At 33.1% G+C, this 19,842-nt stretch overlaps 3 protein-coding genes and 1 long non-coding RNA gene across 4 annotated transcripts; all 4 read left to right on the top strand.

Annotated features, from left to right (window-relative positions):
- The first annotated feature begins 73 nt into the window (after window positions 1-73).
- On the top strand, window positions 74-2,932 carry LOC114728947 (uncharacterized). Its single transcript, XR_003738694.1, has 3 exons — window positions 74-198; window positions 2,516-2,617; window positions 2,790-2,932. It is a non-coding gene; the product is annotated as an uncharacterized LOC114728947 (long non-coding RNA).
- Window positions 2,933-2,968: 36 nt separating this feature from the next.
- On the top strand, window positions 2,969-5,182 carry LOC114728944 (probable disease resistance protein At1g61190). Its single transcript, XM_028915890.1, has 2 exons — window positions 2,969-3,352; window positions 4,847-5,182. The coding sequence occupies exons 1-2, from the start codon at window positions 3,110-3,112 to the stop codon at window positions 5,180-5,182; spliced, it is 579 nt and encodes a 192-aa protein (XP_028771723.1). The 5' UTR covers window positions 2,969-3,109.
- An 89-nt stretch (window positions 5,183-5,271) lies between these two features.
- On the top strand, window positions 5,272-6,590 carry LOC114728943 (probable disease resistance protein At5g63020). The gene is made up of 2 exons (XM_028915889.1): window positions 5,272-5,743; window positions 5,863-6,590. Exons 1-2 carry the CDS (start codon window positions 5,272-5,274, stop codon window positions 6,588-6,590), a joined length of 1,200 nt encoding a protein of 399 aa, XP_028771722.1.
- LOC114728946 (disease resistance protein RPS5-like) lies at window positions 5,832-7,738 on the top strand. Its single transcript, XM_028915891.1, has 2 exons — window positions 5,832-7,268; window positions 7,558-7,738. The coding sequence occupies exons 1-2, from the start codon at window positions 6,731-6,733 to the stop codon at window positions 7,632-7,634; spliced, it is 615 nt and encodes a 204-aa protein (XP_028771724.1). The 5' UTR covers window positions 5,832-6,730; the 3' UTR covers window positions 7,635-7,738.
- The last annotated feature ends 12,104 nt before the right edge of the window (window positions 7,739-19,842 follow it).

Raw genomic sequence — 19,842 nt, 5'->3', positions numbered from 1 at the left:
TTTTAAAAAAATAGGGGTCTCTCATGACGTTTTGAGTGTTGAGCACTCCGATGATGAGCACGAATGCGGATCCATTTCTGCAGCGTCTTCTTGAAATATCTCGAGGATACTGCTTGGCGGCGTGGTCTACAGTGCCCATCTCTCTCTCAGAGTTAAGCTCATCTTGGCTAAGCTGTCCGCATATCTATTGCTTTCTCTGTAAGTATGTTGAAATTTCAGAATCCAATCTTGCTGAATTACTTCTCGTATGTGCTTCGTTAAAGCGGGATCCCCTGCTATTTCTCTTTCACTATTTATCTGCTTGATTATGGCTTCTGCATCCGACTCGATTAAAATCTTTTTCAAACCCCAGATTCCAGCATAGTTTTAGTCCTTCTATGATTCCCCAGATCTCTGCTGCCGCTGCATCACTTGAGTCTAGCTTACATGTGAATCCTCCCAGCCATTCTCCTTCAGACCTTCTTACTACTCCCCCGCATCCTCCTGCTTCTCCCGCCCTGTTTCTCATTCCATCCGTGTTCACTTTACACCATCCAGCTTGGGGTGGGTACCATCTAACTAAAACTATTTCCCCAGTTGGGCTGCTTTCAAACCATTTTTCTTGCTTGTTCATGTAGTTCCTGCGGTACTGTTCAATCGCTTTCCTCATATTCCACGGTATTTTTGCATCTGGGTCATGGATCTGTGAATTTTGCACGGGATGTTATATTATTATTATTATTTTTTACACGGCTTTGGTTTAGCCAGCACATGATTAGAAATGGGTGGGGTGGGGTTGGGGAAAATAAATAAAGGGAGAAAAGGGAGAGAAATTTCTGGAACGAGGGGGGTTGCAAGACACCAAAAAAATTTACCGGCGACCTACCTACAAAGTCGCCATCCGTTACTCTGTCCTGGTCGCCTTCCTTTCACTCATCCTTCATCTCCCTTGATCGCTGCCTCTTCCTCTTTTCTGCATCATCAACTCGTCTCCTTCATTTTCTGTTTTGTATGTCATGGTGGTGGATGCTATCCGTGTGGTTTAAGCAAGGAATTGGGAATATGGTTTAATGGAAGATGGTGGTGGGGGTGTCCGATTGAAGTAGGTAAATATCCTTTGCATCTTTTGGTTTCTTTTTCAAATTATAATTTCTCTCTCCGTTGCAAGTTGGGTCTGGTTAAGGAATTGAGGCGGAAAATTTTGTGAGGTTGATGGTTAGTTGAGATTTGTGTGATTGATGATTTATGGACTATCGTGATTTTTATTTACTTTTGTACTGAATGTATGCACACCAGGTGTTTGACGAATTGTATGATGGATAGATATGATTTATTGTGAGGTATAACGTTGAAGAATGTGTTACTAAATTGAACCTGAGGCAAGTATTCTCTATAATAATAAAGCGTTTTGGTTGATAAAGGAATGTATGAATTGAATTGGTTTAAATTTAAGATTGTCCGAGGGTTATGAGTAGAATTGTGGATGGCACTTGAAGTGTTTGTTCAAGAGAAGAATTGGATTGGGAGGCTAGTAACATTTGCTAGAAAGCTAAGGCTTATGCTATAGAAGGGCAAAAGGAACTTAATTGAAGTTTAAGTTCATGAAGGGAATAGTGGGACACCCATATTTTTCAAATATTGTTTCATCAAAACAACTTCATTTCAATTGTACCATTATTCGTTTTTACTTGTTTGATATTGTAAATTTCTTTTTACAACTTGAAATGCTCTTGTTTGAGTTATTATTACTCGAAAAAAATGATTTTTGTTCATTGATGGAATTTGAGATTTTATGAACTTTTATGCTGGGGTCTTTTGTTAAATATTCTTTTTACATGTTTTCAATGATAGAAAAGATTCTTTTTTACTGATGATAAATTGGCTCCACGCATTCTTGAAAATGATTTTTGTGAGGACTGAGTACAGAACACTGGCTGCTAACAACGGTGCTATTAGCCCTTGGCGTGCTATGGTAATATCGAGCTCACTTGTTATTCGTGGTTTCAGCCGTGCTTGTTATTCATGGGCATTGTTCCCACATTTGTTATTGGGGGCTTCGACTACGCTTGTGATCATGAGTTCAATCTCACTTGTATTTGTAGCTTCGACTGTGCTTGTATTGGTGCGCCGTGGTTAATATTGAGCTTGCTTGGTACTCGTGAACATTGTTCTGAAGCTTGTTTCATAGCTTCAGTTACGCTTGTACTCGTAGCTTTAACTGCGCTTGTTGGTTATTTACCCTCGTGGATTGTGTGTCCATGCTTGTTGTTTCTTCGGTTGAAGTCCTCCATTAAAAAATGTTTTTTAACTCTACTCGTGATTTGATTTCAGAAAAACATTGTTAAAATGCCTTAGAAATTTTTGTATATTGAAAATATTTATATTTATATATATTTCATGTTATGGTAATTTTTTTAATTTAAAAGTAGCCGTAAATCAACCTTGTTGTATTATACAAGTTACTTATTTTAGTATTTGTTTTATCTTATTCTTATTAACGGATGCTATTCACTAGTAAAATTTATTTTGGCCTTAGATAGCACAGTTAACCTTGCGCCTTCAAACGAATGGTGAAAAAAGAGAGGGGGAAGAAAAAAAACTCATTGCTGATCAAAGCTTAGAACAACCACTAATTGAGGTAAAACTGAGTTACATTAATGTAATTATTTATTTATTTTTTAGAACCTCTACATAATCTATAAGCAGACCCTTGCCTTCATTTATTATTCTAAATATATGAATATATGAATATCCGTATTGTTGTGGGAGGGAGCTCCTTATTTTGTGTTGTACCTGTGAGTTATTTGCAGAATTCTACTAATGGCCGTATATTTTGATTACAAGAGATCTATTCTATATGAATGGTATTGTAATTATTATGGCAAGTGTTTATTCATATGTTCTAAGGCTTTAGGAATGTGAGTTCTCTCATATTTCGTACCGGTCACCCCTAAATTTTGGGGTGTGACACTTGGTGTATGAGGTAAGCCTAGATCATCATACATGTGGTGTTCTTTCATTTTGAGGGAAAAATATTTATTGAAAAAAATTCTGACTTTAGCATTTTTCTGTTTTATTTTGGATGAATGCAAGCTTAGCATCATCTGAAAGATCAAAGTGAGAAGCAGATATGGAGAAATTGGGAGATATCATGTGGGATATTACAAAGTATTTGTGTGGTTGCGCCAAACAAGAAGCTGGGCTTATTTGTAAGTTGGAAGGGAATCTGCAATCTCTAGAAAGTAAATGGAAAAAGCTTGAAGCTGTGAAGAAGGATGTGGAAGCACAAATTGAAGAAGTTGAGGGTATCAGAGAGGGGCAAAGGACATATGAAGTCAGTGGTTGGCTCCAAAGTATCCAAAACATTCAAAAGGTACGAACTCTTCATTTTACATTTTTTTCTTTATTTAGTATGTGGTGTTTTTTTATTTACTTTGATCGTTTCTGTTCATGAATTAGATAATTCCATGTTCAGCATCAATGATGTTGTTAATTAAGTAATCCCTTAGCTCAATAATTTATGATAATTTAATTTAAATGTCTTAGTTCAAACCAAGCTAGTTAAGAACATTTAAAATTTTTTGGATAAGTGTGAAACTCATATTATATTGAATTTATTTGAAATTTTATCACAGTATAAAAACAAAACTAGTTTCAGTACTCATCAGAGTGGTGAGCACCCCAAACTTATTATATGCTCATCATATCTGAACCATCCAGATCTGATTTGGATGATGCGGATTTTTTTTTAAATAATTATTTTAATGGGTATATAATGTAAAGTAAAGATGTATCTTTCTTAAGGACATAATTAAGTAAACAACATTACCTTATATTAGCATAATTAAAACTTAATTTGAAAGCATACGTATTGTGTACATAAAAATTGATTTATCCGTATCTATATCGCAAGCTGTCCAATTATTCAGTTAAAAGAAAAGTACGTAGAAATAAATATAATTAGAACACTATGTACACTTGATTATCTTTTGTATACTATTAAATACATAGCTAAGATAATACTTCAAATCGAGAACATGTATTTGTGAGCATAATGGTTTTATACGGTTCTTCATTCACTACTCATAATAGCAATGAGCACCATGTGCTCATTATTGTAATGTAATCTGGACCATACAAAATATCATGTAGATGATTCAGATTTAAAATTTTTAATATGCAAATTTTTTCAATAATAACTTTATTTTTTTAAAGAAGTTAGTTATAATATTATATTTAATTTAAATGTGTTAGTAGTAAATCAAAAGTGATCTAAACTTTTCCTTAGCTATGGAGGGAGGAAGCAGAGAGGGGAGGGGGAAACCCAATGTTAGTAGACTGTTAATTGAAAGGGGACACATTGCTCCACTTTTTTGCACTCTAAAATGTTTTCGGGTACTAAGTGTACCTTGTAAAATATTTTAGGATGTTGAATACACTTTGACCCTAATAAAAATACAATATTCTCTACCTTTACTATAATTTTGTTGAACAGAAAAATAATAAAATATTGTACTGATGTTTTGATCATTTTTGTTTTACAAAACATATTTTATATTTTTTGTTTTTCAAAAACTGTTTTCAAACATGCTTTTTTTTGTTTTTAAAATTATTATAAAAAAAAAGCTGTTTTGTCAAATGGAAACCAAACAAGCCCAGCCAAAATCTTTAACAATATCATTCAGCTTGTTCTGTCAAAAAATTGTCATTCATATTTGGCCAAAAAAATTCCATTCATTTATATCGAGATACATAATTTTTTATCTCGATATCAAAACTTAATATGAAAGTGTGCTTAATTAGTTTATGTAAAGATTCAGAAAACAGGAGAAAAGAAACATTAAACTTAATGATTTTGTATTCACAGGAAGTAGAAGATAATCTATATCAAGGAGTCCAAGAAATCCAAAACAACTGCCTAAGTAAGTGTTGTCCCAAGAATTGCAAGTCAAGCTACAAGTTGGGAAAGAATGTTGCCAAGATGCTCACTAAAGTAGATGATCTAACAGCCGAGGGACAAGGATTTGTTAAGGGTTATCCAATTACGCGCAAGCCATCGCGTAAAGGAATTGGTCAAATACCTCTTGAGGAGACTGTGGGGCAAGATTTGATATTTGATAAAGTATGGAGTAGAATTGAAGCAAATAATGTTGGTGTCATAGGTTTATATGGGACTGGAGGGGTGGAAAGACCACTTTATTGAAGAAAATTAGTAATGAACTTGGGAAGAGAAAGCCTGATTTTCTTGTGATTTGGGTGGTAGTATCCAAAGAGCGTAACTTGGATGCAATCATGGATACTATAAGAAAATCAATAGGAATTGGAGATGTTGCTTGGAGTTCTTGCAATAGTCGAGAAGAAAAATCTTCAAAGATTTTGCATGCGTTGGAGCGGAAAAAATTTGTTTTATTGCTGGATGATGTGTGGGAGAGATTGGACTTGAATTTGGTGGGGGTACCTCATCCAACAGATTCAAACTCTGAGTCCAAAGTGTTACTCACAACACGATTGAAGGATGTGTGCGCAAAAATGCAAGCTCCAGAACCACTCAAAGTGGACTTTTTGAATGAAAAAGAAGCATTAGAGTTATTTCATATCAAAGTTACAGAAGAAACTTTAAACTACGACCCTAGGATCAGAGACCTAGCAAAAGAAATGGCAGCAGAGTGTAAAGGGCTGCCTCTTGCGTTAATTGTGGTAGGAATTGCCATGGCTGGTGTGGAAGATGTTAACGTATGGGAGTGCTCAAAAAATAAGTTGACAAGTTCTCCATGGACCAATACAGATTTCGAGACAAAATTTTTTCCATCCTTAAGTTGAGCTATGATCAGTTGCCGGATGATACTCATAGAAATTGTTTCTTATATTGTGCATTATATCCAGAAGACTATGAGATTCGGGTCACTGATATCATTGATAAATGGATAGGGGAGGGGTTTATCTGTAGAGATATGACAAAAAGCATACAAGACATTCGTAATGATGGTCAATTTGTGATTGCAAAGTTGAAGCTTTGCTGCTTGTTGGAGAGTGTTGAAGATAATGTTGATTTAGGTCGTTCGTTTAAGATGCATGATATGATTCGAGAGATGGCATTGTGGTTATCTTGTGACCAAGATAAAAGAATTAAAAGGGTTCTTGTACAAGGAGATGCGATAACAACATCTCATGATGATGTTGAAAAATGGAAAATTGTTGAGAGGATTTCAATCATGAATAGGGGAGTACAGCATGTAGCACCTGTAACTTATCCTAATTTAGTAACATTATTGTTGAGGCATTGTGGTAAACAATATTTGCAAAACCTGAAATGCATGACCAAATTAAAGGTGTTAGAACTATGTTGTCCTGATATATGTGAACTTGAAGAAATTAGTGAGTTAGTTCTGTTAGAATATCTTTTTTTAACGATAAATGGATTTGACTATCCCAAGGAGTTGAAGGAGTTGAAGAATTTGAAGAATTTGAAGGTATTCAATTTGTCCTTGAGAGATGGTAATATTGTAAATATTCCATCGGGAGTGATATCAAGTCTTCGACAATTAAGAGTGTTGAGAGTTTATTACGACGGGGAACTTGAAAAAATGGTGAAGCAGAGGAAAAATTCATAGAGGAGGTGGAATCTTTGCCAAAAATTGAGGAAATAAATGTTGGAATAGAAACAGAAAAAGGCCTCAACAAGTTACTTCAGTCACGTAAATTGCAAAATTGTATATATGCTCTTCGCCTCGGTGGTTTGGACACCATAGAGATGCCTTTATTATTGGCATGCATTTCAAAAATGAAGCACCTCCAACAATTGGGTCTGCTTGGATTATCTGGTTTGAAAGATTATTCTGGTATTTATGATGACACTTATTGTCTAAGGATGCTTCAAAGCGTGCTTATCTCTAGTTGCCATTCCTTAATGCATGTCACATGGCTCAAGCATGCTCCACATCTTCAACAACTTGTCATTGGTGACTGTGCATCAGTGGAAGAAGTGATAAAGGAAGATGAGAATGAGGATTCTTCTTGTGTATTCTCTTCTCTTGTAAACCTACATCTGTATGGAATGCCAAAGCTTCAGAGCATCCATAAGACCGCTTTGTCTTTTCCTTCCCTAAAAACCATCAATATAGGAAGATGTACAAATCTGAAAAGGCTACCACTTCATTCCGACTCTGCCAAACAACTAATTATCCGCGGACACGAAGATTGGTGGAACAGTTTGGAATGGGACGCCAAACACAATTTCCAATCAAAATTTCAGCCCTTCACGTCAGATGACGTCAACATAAATTTTCAAGGTAAATACATTAGTAACATCAACGCACACATTATCCTTTACTGTTCTTTTAATTTTCATGGCGTAATATAATTTTACGCTTTATGGATATAAAAAATAAGCATATTGTTTTTGACATGTATCAAAATGTTGGCCCAGCTCTATCCTTTATTTATTGAATGCTAAAAGGTAGCCATTGCATCGTGTGATTATGTATGCGTGCAAATGTTTGGTTGTGATTCCTTCATTTCTTTTCTCTTCATGAAATTATTAATTGTTTCTTCAGTTAATTGGCTTTTTATAATTTGCAGATTGGTTTACTGCTGGGGGATTGGATTTCCTCATTGGTTCTTACGACTTCCTTGATAATGATATCACTGAAGGTTGATTAGCTTCTTTTTAAAATAAATTAAAGGACCACCAAACATGGTGTGTGTGTATTATTATTGATGTTTTTCTTATTTTGCTTTCCTGTTTGTGTAAACTTTTTGATTCCCATTACACCCTTCTGTACGTACAGAGCAATGGTCATTGGTCAATAATCTATTTTGCGTTTTTCCTTTCTTGGTGGTTATAATAAGACTCTAAATATTGATCAACAATTCACTGAAATTATTCGCATCTTGAAAACATCTCTTTTGTGAAAATTAAAAGCAAAATTATTCAACCTTAGATCTTACTCATTAATTCAATAAATTAATATTTTTGACCAATCTAACAGTGAAAGAATCTAAGCTACGTGGTTTGGGAATTTAAGAACTCGTATTCATATTTTAACGTAAAATTATATGTTAAGTAATAATTATTTATATAAATAATATGTAATAACGAGGAAACGAAATATTTATTTTTCAATCAAAATATCTTTCGTAAAATTAATTTTAATATTCGTTTAACAACTAAATATTAGCATTAATAAAATTAATTCTTTTAATTATGATAGGGCTAGATGTTTCAAGAACTCATTGTAAACAGTTAATTATGTAGTTTTTTTCAAACTTGAGTCGGATAATTTGGAACAAAGAAAAGACTTGAGTCGGATAATGATCATTACAAACCATAACTAGTTGCAAGTTGCAACTATTTGTAATTATCTGGAAATTTAACAAAGAAAAATTATTTAAATTAATACATAACTGATTACAATATTTCTATTACTAAGTGCTAATTAAAAAATTATGATGTATGACCAATTCATTTGTGTGAGGATCAAGAGACCAAAGCAACTCAAAAGCGAAGGTAAGAACTGAACTCTGACCACCTTTCATTTTTCAGGACAAGTTAATTTCAAATCCTGTAAAGGTGCGCCAAACGAACCATGAATATATGTTACTTTTTATATTCTTTTTATTAGTTACAGATAATTGAATTATTATTTTAACTAAAAAGTAAGTTAAAATTAGTTAAAGGTAATAAATATGTAAGAAATATATTTTTTTTTAATAATATACCCTTATTTATAGAAAGGATGAGTGGGACAAGGAGATTAGAAAGGCATATAATTTAATTAATTGGGATGTAAATGAAAAAAAAATGTATACAAAAAAAATTAATTTATAAAAAAAATTTTAAAATGCTCCAGCTTGTAATTTTTTAGGTGTGATCATCATTTAGGAATTATGAATACCAGCAAGCTTGGCATTTATGCACGTATAATAGTAAAGGCGAACTTCCTAATACAAAACCAAAACCAAAACCAAGTATTAATTCATAATTAATTACTTAAAACACTAGGAAATTAATGAAGCATAATAATAGCGAACAAATCAACAATCCAACTAGATTTCAAACAAGTAAAAAATATGCAGTGAAATATGTTCAAAGGCCTAGCAAGCCCAAATTAAAGGAGCTCCTAAACTCAAAAGAAGACCATTGCATTCCAAGCCTTAGTATCTGTTCCACAATATATGAGTATTAGCAAATACCAAAACTAAAACATATCCTAAAACAAATCCAAAACCAAACCAAAACATATCAATTGATGAGGAGTTTTATTATAGGATTCCTTTCTGTATTATTATAGCATTATATTAATGTGTTTGAACGACTTTTAGAACAGATTGAGGGCTTATTTATGTGTGTGTTTTCTGTTGGTTCTGAATCTGAAGTAAGATGCATCATTCATTTAATTTCTTATGAATAGTACAGATTTCAATAGATTTTGGATGATATTTTCATATTGATGATTCATTTCTGTTTATTAATGAGTTTCTCGATCTTCATCCTATTGCCTTATTTCTTCTTCTTTTAGTTTAGGCTGCCAGTATTATCCGGCCATTATTTTATTTTCCAATTAATTACCATCCTTCTGCTTTCAGTTCCGTGTAGTTATAATTGCTTAAGGTCAATAGTCTTTTGTTCTATCTAAAACTGTTTCAACTTGCAAGTCTCTTTCTTGGTGATATTGTAGTTCTATGGTGTAATGTATGTATATTGTTGTCCAATTTCTTTTCCTGCTTTATTCTACCAAGCACGGTGGTGTGGTTCTATTTATTTATTAATAGATGTGCTTCTAACCAAAGAACAAAAGATTGGACTGGACACTAAACTGGTCAAGGTTGAAAGGTCAGTGCGTCAAACCAAGGTCAATACGAGATCAAACCAATCATATTAAAATAATATAATTTAATTAAAAATAACAAAATACAATAATATTAATAATCACTAATAACAAAATACAAGGAAGTGCAATAATAGTTTGATTGTAATAATAATAAAGTATAACAATATTGAGAATGTTCATCCTTACCATTCCTCAATAACTAAAATTAATAATCATTGATACCAAAATTATTATTAAGGTTCACTCAAATCTATAGTAATTGAAATATTAGAAGTTAAATTAGGAACAATGGAACACATCATAACATAATCATTCAACCCGATTGATCGCCGATTTACCCTAGTTTCTACCGATTTACTCCATGACCAATTTAGTGCTTAAACCAGATCAGACGACAAGTGGCAAGTTTGGTCTAATTTTTTTCCCTTTATTTTTTCCTTTTAGAGTTAGTGCTTGTATATATTGGTCCCCATGTCTGATTTATAGAATTTTTAGCTTGCACAATACTCAAAATTAATGTTTTTCTTGCCTTATTTGTTTTCATCTTGGGATGCCTAATCACTGATTTCTTGACTCTTGCTTTTATATCTGAATATTTACAGCAAGGAATTTAGTGCTAATAACACGAATCATAACGAGTGGAAGCCACCACAGCGAACTGGTGAGACCTTGTACTCGTGTGCTTGAATATTGTTTACAATAATTAATATTGTCAATGTTTTGTAATTGTGCTGGTTGACTAACTAATTGAGCTATATGATTTTTAATTAAAGCTAGTTAATTTTCTTGATATTTTTTCTTCTTTATTTTATTTCCCCTTTGACTGAGTGGACTTTAATTTACAATAGTTATTTTAGTTTTAATAACTGTAGTGAGGGACTCGATGATATCGTATGTAAATGTATATTGTAGATTTTTGAAAAGAAAAATTTAAAAAGTTACAAATATTTGATTTGCACAATTATAAACTGATGAATTTTAACTGCAGACAGGGCATTTAAGTTTGAAATGCAACTTTTAATTTACAATTGGGAATCCTATTTGCAAATGTCTCAATATTTTTCCAAAATTTTTTTTAAGATCCAATTATCATTAATTTATTCTTTTAAGATTTAAATGTCATTATATTCTTTCAAAAATAATATATTGTGATTCTCGTCTCTTAAATCGAGTCAAATGATTATCAGTCCATGACCAATAATAGAGTGGAGCTATTTTTAATTTAATTATTTATCTAATATTTAGTAGTGAAAAGCTTAGACGCATATTACATATGTGTATGTATGTAACAATTAACAATACAAGATCTGATCCAGTAGCAAAACTTCAAATTAAGAGTCAAACTCTAATCAAACCTTGAAGCCATAGAAAACATAATTTTCATATTTCAAAACAAAAAAATTCATTGCTTCATTGGCAACTCGAGAATGGCGATCTTTTGTATGATGATTCCTAACTTGTTCATGCATGTGAGAATAAACGAAAGCAAAAGAAAGAAATCATAGCATTCTAAAGAATAAATCAATGTCCATCTTATCAAAGAAAAATAAAGATCAAGTAAGACATCAGATGCTTCAATTTACTTTTCAAATCCCACCAATTTGTATCATCGACTGTCTCATGCAAACTCATAAAATATTGCAATGTCTTGGTGTACGAAGTAAGCCCAAACTATCATACATGTGCTGTTCTTTCATTTTGAAAGAAAAACACACACGAAGAAATGACAAAAATTTATGAAAAAGCTCTAACTTTGGTATTTTGCTGTTTTGATTTTGGATTAAATGCAAGCTTAACTAGCATCGTTTGAAAGATCAAAAGTGAGAAAAGCTGATATATATGGAAAAACTGGGAGATCTCATATGAGATATAACAAAGAATTTGTGTGTTAAATAATGGAAAGACTTGAAGCTATGAAGAGGACGTATTTTTTTTTGGCCAAATATGGAGAAGGACGTAGAAGCTCAAATTGAAGAAGTTAAGAGTAGTAGAGAGGGGGAAAGGAGACATGGAGTTGGCGTTTGGCTCCAAAGTATCCAAAAAATTCAAGAGTCACTCTTCAATTAATATATCTATTCTCTCTCTCTTTTTTTTCCCACTTATTTAGTATGTGGTGTTTTTATTTATTTGATTGTTTCTGTTCATGAATTAGATAATTTTCTGTTCATGAATTAGATAATTTCCAAATTCAACATCAATAATGTTAATTAAGTAATTCAAGTTCTAAATACTTTGCTCAATAGTTTCTCATAAGTTAATTTAAAGTTGTTAATTAGTTGTAAATCGAAAGTGCTCTAAACCATTTTTTTTTAAAAAAAAAATGTTGTTCAGACCAAGCTAAGCACTTTTAAAAATTTTGGCTAAGTGTGAAATCTATATTATATTGAATTTATTTGAAACTTCTTCACAATATAAAAATATCATGCTTACAGCTACGTGTCCTCTAATCAGGTGTACATATTTTTCTAATTAAATTTATCTCTACTTTTCTTTTAGCTGAAAAATTGGGCAGCTTGTAAAATGGATACTGATAAAGTGATTGAATCAAGTTTTTATGTATGTGATGTTGCATCTAACTAAAAATTTCTCTCCTATGTAATATAAGGACTAAAATATTTAATTAGATTTTAAATATTGTAATAAACGGCATAGGAGTATTTTTTTTTTTAATTCATTCAAATGGAATTTAAATTAGAGATACCAAATTTAGAAAGCACATATAAAAATTTAAAATTATTTATTTATTTCTCTATTTAAGCCTAATTGACATACTATTTAATTATGATATTTCATATATTCAAATTCTAATTAAGATATTGTTTAAATTTAAAATTATTTATTAATTTGTTCATTTAAGCCTTCAATTGAAATCTCATTTAATAATGATGCCTCTCATTTAATTTAATATACCCAAATTCCAATCAAAATATTATTATGAAGAAATTATTTCTAACTTTTTTATTCACATGAGAATACGCACCAGCCAAAAAGCCCAAGTAACGAAAGCAAAACTGCGCATGAATGAAGTTTCAACGGAAAGAAGATGTTGAGGCTAAAAGCAACCATTATTTCAAATCATATAAATTGTATCAACAAATAAACCCGTCCATAAATTTATAATGATCTATTGTAATTAAAATATACTAAGCTTGGCATTTATGCCATTTTAATGGCAGAGCGAACTTCCAAATACAGAACCAAAACCAAATACTCTTCCGGTCCTTAATATAAAACCATTTAACTAATTTAATTAGATTAAAGAAGTTAGATAAGTTAGTTAATTATAAATTACTTAGCCCAAACTCAAAAGGAGACCATTCCCAGCCTCAATATCTTGTCCGTATTACGAGTATTTGCTTGTTAAAGATTGCACCAAGCTCATTTGCTTCATACCTTTTTTCTCAATATTTCTATGTTCCTCTTAGCTTTTTCTAAGCCAGCGACTAAACATATATGTTAATAACAACAAAAACTCTAAATGTAAGGTATTTGTATTTGTAATTGAACACTCTAAATTTAATACAAGGTCTTTTAAAGTCAAACTGAGTTGAACAATCCAAAATTTTGCTTATTTACATATAGGAACCGAGTATGAGTTTGAATCCTAAATCTCCATTAGACAACCTGACTGGACGTGGCCCATAAGGCCCATTGGGCTTTCCAACATCTCCAGCATTTATCTTCCTTATTGTCAATTAACTTTTCTTTTGTCAATTATCAAGAATATGACGTCTTGATCTCTCCATACCAAAATCCTGGATTAAAATTTGGTAATACTGACGTATATTCGATGAAGGCTAAAGTTACTGAAACAAAAGAAATCCTTGTGTGCACACAATATCCTATTACTGGAGATTTTTCTTTCAAGGTTTCACAAGAGTAAACTTGACATTGTGAAAGACAGCCGTAGCAAATCATGATTTCCAAACATTCATACTGAATCTGATAATACTCTCTTCCCCCTTCTATGTGCAGCAGTATATGATATTTGGATTGACTAATATCTTTATATAACATCTATTTTCAATAGTAGACAACCACCAAATACCATACAATTTCCATTGGTGGAGCCTTTTTCAGCATCTCCTCCCTCAAAATATGCTAGCTCAGATTGCTACCATATCCACCCTCAAAGGCTTGACTTTACTATGGTTAGCAGCCAAAAGTAAACTCCTATAAAGCGTACGATATTATAAAGCATAAGATATTTTAAGTTTGTAACTGAAAAGGTTTAATTTCATTTTCTACAATGAGCACAATGGAGAGAAAAACAAATCACCATTAAAACATCAAGAGAATCAAGTTGTCAAGAACAAGATCAAAGAGTCTAAAACCATAGAACACTCAACAATCAGCTTAAATATGGATACAGATAAAGTGAAAAGAGAATCACTCCATCCTAATACTTTGTTCCATTCCCAAATCTTAGGTATCAAAGACTGTATAAGCAGAAGAAATAACCAAGTGTGTATCTTACAAGAGGCAATGCTGGCACGTTGGGAGGCACAGCAAAATTGTAAACATCCTTATCAAAGATAGGGCAATGAGTCAAAGTAGCATATTCGTATCTGTACAAATTATGAAAGTGTTTTTAAAGTGAACGATATAGAGGAGAACTGTAACTGCAATGGTGAAAGGGCCAGAACTGGGTCCATACATATTTTGACTCTTGGTATTGGTACTCGTAGTTCATAAACACTTTGATGAACAGGACTCAACCTCAGCCCCTCTCCAAAGGAACTCCTTATACATCATTATAAGAAATGCAATCATGATAATATCAATCATAAGGTTAAGTAAGGAGAACTTAATATTTAGAATATAAAATATAAAGCAATCGTGCCAATTTCATTTGCAAAGTGTAGTAAGTAAGAAACAATAACAAACATGTCATGAACATAGTGGGGGAGCCCAAAGCTAATGCTGGATATATTTGCAATCTGTTAGATGATGAAGTATGATAAATTTCTATTAGACCCATATAAAAACTCTGATGAATGATAATGACAAATTATGCTACTTGACATGTTCAAAGAGATAAAGCATATTTGTCTGTTAAATCACCTTGAGACAACAATAAAGGACACGGTGTATGTGTCATAGAATCATGGTCTAAAAGACACTTGAATGATGAAAATAACTGAATGACTGTAGTTTCTTAAAATTAAGAAAGAATGAAATGCATTACCTAATCAAACCACAATAAGAGATGGAAGCCTATTAAACTATCACCCCATTGAACAATAGTGTTATCTCCTCCTCCTCCTCCTCCTGCTTCTATGGTTATCAAGGATTTCTTAGGAGGAATGATCAGATTTTCAGTGAAACACAAAAGGTTCCTTTAATCCAAGGCACAAGATGAGACCCTGGTGGAAGAAAAGGCAGTCATTAGCTTTGAAGTTTTTCATAGCCAAACAGAAATACCTTAAAATATTATCCCCAGTCTCACTTGAGAAAACTTCATCCCCCCAAAACCAGGAAATTTCATTTGCCCCGATTTAAATGTTCAAAATGTCAAGCATATATATTGTAAAAAAATATAATTTTCTTATGAAACATTCATGTGACATACAAGCTTACATAAAATTTGCTGCTAGAGTATAATTTCTATGAACATACAGGCTAATCAAAACATGGTGCAAGAGCATTTGAGAAAAACATCTTCAAAGAAGGAGAAGTCATTATAAATGTTTGCAAAACATTCATATTTGGGGCATCCTTTTAAAGACCCAAGTTTAAGAAAATGGTCTAAGCACATTTTAGTGACACATAAGAATTAAGCTTAGGTAAGTCTAAGCACATTTTAGCAGGATAACATTCTAGTCATCTGGTGAATTAATGCTCTGAAACTTCAAAATAGTATTGTTCCCATTAGCACGTCTCAGTATCAAGATTTCCCCGATTTATCTGGACATTTATATTGAGAAAACACACACACACAAATAGAAACTGAGATTATAAGCATGCTATCCATTCATATGTTGATAATCACCACGGTGACAATTACACACATGATTGATGCATAAAACAAATGTGCGTGTGTGTGGGAATTTATCATAAAAATCCTTAAAGGTGGTAAAGGAGGGGTAAGTAACATTTGGCCGAGGTCAACAAATAATGAATGCAGATGGGAACATGACATATGCAATGCCATTAAATGGAAGTCTCAAACGTTAGTGTTGGTACAAGTCAGGAGCAATGACTCAACGTTCTCACTATCAACAATATGATCCTCTCTTAACACTAACTATACAAATAACACCGGATATTGTTAAATGATGACTCAAATCTGATATTCAAAACCCAATAATAAAGTATATCATTTTAAAAGTAAGAAATGCCATATTTTTGCTTTAAAATAAGGTTGAAATTCAATTCTGATTAAACTATTTGATGGAAAATATATTTGAAGAGATATTGAGTTTTATGATATTTAAATCAACTATAAATACTGTTAAAAAAATTAGAATTATAAGTAAGTCAATCTAAAATAACTTTGAGTGAGAACTTTCAAAAAAGAAATCCTTCAATTCAAAACCTTATCATTTTAATTTTTAATAATAAACTCCATACCTCACAATCAAAAAAGGGTACCATTTTTATTATTGAAATGGCCTGGTTCATGTCCTCTACCATGCGACCCCTGTTTAATCACATATGGAGAAGCACATAAGTTCATGTCTATCAAAGTTCTGTCTTAACATATAGGCATCACTTTAAAATGAAAGACAAATGGCAGCTGACATTTACCATTTGTCCCATCCACAAATAAAGTGCATCAAACTTACATTAAAAGTTTGAAACAGAAATATTTTATTACGATTCCAGCAAACTACTTTTAAATGGAAGTCAAATGGTATCTGCCCTTTAGGCTTTGTCGAATCACCAAGTAAAATGCAGACACATTTACATGAAACGAAAATAAGTTCCTGCTTGATTGTCTACAATGAAAGGACGACTTTATCCTAAAATATGTGGTTAAATCCCATTCGATTCTTTTGGCATGGTTTTCGCATGTGAACTGAAAATTACACATGATAACCAAAAAAAAAGCAACAAAATTTTCTACTATGCCCATAGAAGAGGATTTCTATTATTATCCCTGGCACCCAGCACCGCATGTTTGAGCCTACCTCCTACACTCGGAATGCCAACAAAGAAAACAAACATATAAGAATTGTGAATCAACTTTATAGGACAAATACATATAGAATAACTATTTATTATTAAGTGTGAAGAACTTAGTATACACCAGTGAATAATAGAGCACTTGCAAAAATGAAACTTTGCTCATAAACGATGGAATGAAAATTAAAAAACATAATAAAGTGCAGCAGAAGCCCACGCCTGACAGTACATAATACAATAAAATAATTCAAAGTTTAAACATGGTATGAAACGCGTATTACATATCACAAAGTCCCAGAAAGTTGCCATAAAAGTTGCCAAAATAAAGTCCAGTCAATAAACAATAATAAAAAATATTCCAAACTAAGAATTGATAACCCACTTGAAACTGGGCCTTAGCAACCTCGCAGACCTTCCACTTCTTGTTACCAGGCCGTTTCTGCCCTTTGAATTGCTGGAAACACAAACGCATCCCTTGCTGATGTGTAATCCACAAACGTGTGAGCCAGATTCGATTGCTTCTTGTCATGCTCAAATTTCCTGCCAAGGAAACATGCAGTCATGAGCCGTTAATATGTGCAAGATATAGAACTAATCTTAGATAGTAGGTATTGTATTGGACTTGTAATCCATTGGTAGATAGACGAAATCATACATGGAAAGAGAAGATGCCCGCTGAGAACTTTGATTTTGTTAGGAGTAGTGCTTGTCCAATATCGACATCAGATCTTTTAAACCTAACAATCCCCATGGAACAGATATATTAGTCAGAAGGTGTGGATATGTTTTTTTTTTTTTTTGGGGGGGGGGGGCGTCTCTGAGTTTTAAGTATTGTGGCGAGCGCATGGTCAGAATCCTCATTGTGGCCAGTGCCGTTGCTGCTTCGATGCCGGTGTGATCGCAATATCTCCACACCGTTCACACAGACCTGCATAAAAGATTATCAGTAATGGGGATCTACGAGATAAAACTTTGAAAGAAGAGAAGGGGAGGAGCAGAAGCAATAGTAAGAGAGAGATGGAAGAGATGAAGAAGAGCAGAGGAAGAGCAGAGAGCAGAGATACCTTGCTGAATGCTTAAGATGGAAGCACTAATTCATCGGCGAGCATGAAAGAATACTGTGAAGAAGAAGAAATCATAAAACGATTTGTGGAGGAAGAATTTGAGGTGATGGGAGAAGTACGAAAACCAGAGTTGCCGGCGGGAGGCTTGAGAATTTTGAAATTTGAATTTGAATTGGTAGAGAACTCCTTGGAAAACGAATAGGCTGAATGTGAAGCCCAAGGTATGACATTAATTAAAATCAGCTCAAACAGAGCCCGAGGCAAACCCAGCTTGTGAACCATAATGTGTGTGTAATGCCAAGAATAAGCCATGTGGGAGCCAGCTTGCCGGAAAGGATTTCTGTAATATATTGATGGTGATTGGTGTCTTTTGCGACCAGCTTGGTATATATTTTTTACAGGGAGCCGGCCGCCGGGGGGGTAAATAAAGGGAGAAAGGGGAGAGAGATTTCTGGAACGAGGGGGTTGCAAGACACCAGAAAAAATTCACCGGCGACCTACCTACAAGGTCGCCATCCGTTGCTCTGTCCTCCTCGCCTTTCTTTCACTCATCCTTCATCTCCCTTGCTCGCTGCCTCTTCCTCCTTTCTGCATAACCAACTCGTCTCCTTCATTTTCTATTTTGTATGTCATGGCGGTGCATGCGATCCGCGTGGTTTAAACAAGGAATTAGGAATATGGTTTAATGGAAGATGGTGGTGGGGGTGTCCGATTGAAGTAGGTAAATATCCTTTGCACCTTTTGGTTTCTTTTCAAATTGTGATTTCTCTCCATTGCAAGTTGGGTCTGGTTAAGGAATTGAGGCAGAAAATTTTGTGAGGTTGATGGGTTAGTTGACATTCGTGGGATTGATGGTTTATGGACTATCGTGATTTTTATTTACGTTTGTACCGAGTGTATGCACACAAGGTGTTTGACGAATTGTGTGATGGATAGAAGTCATTTATTGTGAGCTATAACGATAAAGAATGTGTTACCAAATTGAACCAGAGGCAAGTATTCTCTATAATAATAAAGCGTTTTGATTGAGAAAGGAATGTATGAATTGAAATTGGTTTAAATTTAAGATTGTCCGAGGGTTATGAGTAGAATTGTGGAATGCATTTGAAGTGTTTGTTTAATGTTTAAGAGAAGAATTGGATTGGGAGGCTAGTAAAATTTGCTAGAAAGCTAAGGCTTATGTTATAGAAGGGCGAAAAGAACTTAATTGAAGTTTAAGTTCATGAAGGGAATGGTGGGACACTCATAGCTGACAAAATGCTTCGCGAAAAGGGAAAATAGATGTTATATTTTAGACTCGTGGCATTTGGTTAGTTGGCTAATATTTAAGGATGATAAAACTCAATCGTTATTCGAATTTGTAACTCTAGTATTTGTAGAAAAAGAAAAAGGGGTTGAGATTCAAGTTCCCTTACTATATCAAATTGTTGCAAATTGAAGATTAAGATGGTGTACGTTGGCGGCCAAAATCATTGTGCTAAATAGCTTATGCGGCATATTATTGTTCATGATTTTAAGAGTAAAGAATAAGGATTATCTTAAAGTATAATGAAAGTGTGAATAGCGTCTGATAAAGAGGTTTTTATAAATGATATTTTCTTATTTGTTTTATTGTTATTTAGCCACCCCATATTTTTCAAGTATTATTTCATCAAAACAACTTCATTTCAATTGTACCATTATTCGTTTTTCCTTGTTCAATATTGTAAATTTCTTTTTACATCTTGAAATACTCTTGTTTGAGGTATTATTACTCGAAAAAATGATTTTTGTTCGTTGATGGAATTTGAGGAAAATATTTGAGATTTTTTGAACTTTCATGCTGGGATCTTTTGTTAAAT

Source organism: Neltuma alba, unplaced genomic scaffold (assembly GCF_004799145.2).
Source record: "Neltuma alba isolate B1F8T4 unplaced genomic scaffold, ASM479914v2 tig00012584_pilon, whole genome shotgun sequence".
In the NCBI taxonomy this organism is placed as follows: domain Eukaryota; kingdom Viridiplantae; phylum Streptophyta; class Magnoliopsida; order Fabales; family Fabaceae; genus Neltuma; species Neltuma alba.
The sequence above is the reverse complement of the archived record's forward strand: the minus strand, read 5'-3'. Positions and strand labels throughout refer to the sequence as shown.

Bases quoted from the DNA above. Each gene is read 5' to 3' on its own strand.
- LOC114728946 (XM_028915891.1), top strand. From the start codon at position 6,731: ATGCCTTTATTATTGGCATGCATTTCAAAAATGAAGCACCTCCAACAA. The intron at 7,269-7,557 runs GTAAATACATTA...TATAATTTGCAG, and splicing joins CGTCAACATAAATTTTCAAG to ATTGGTTTACTGCTGGGGGA.
- LOC114728944 (XM_028915890.1), top strand. From the start codon at position 3,110: ATGGAGAAATTGGGAGATATCATGTGGGATATTACAAAGTATTTGTGT. The intron at 3,353-4,846 runs GTACGAACTCTT...TTGTATTCACAG, and splicing joins GTATCCAAAACATTCAAAAG to GAAGTAGAAGATAATCTATA.
- LOC114728943 (XM_028915889.1), top strand. From the start codon at position 5,272: ATGGATACTATAAGAAAATCAATAGGAATTGGAGATGTTGCTTGGAGT. The intron at 5,744-5,862 runs GTTCTCCATGGA...CATTATATCCAG, and splicing joins CTCAAAAAATAAGTTGACAA to AAGACTATGAGATTCGGGTC.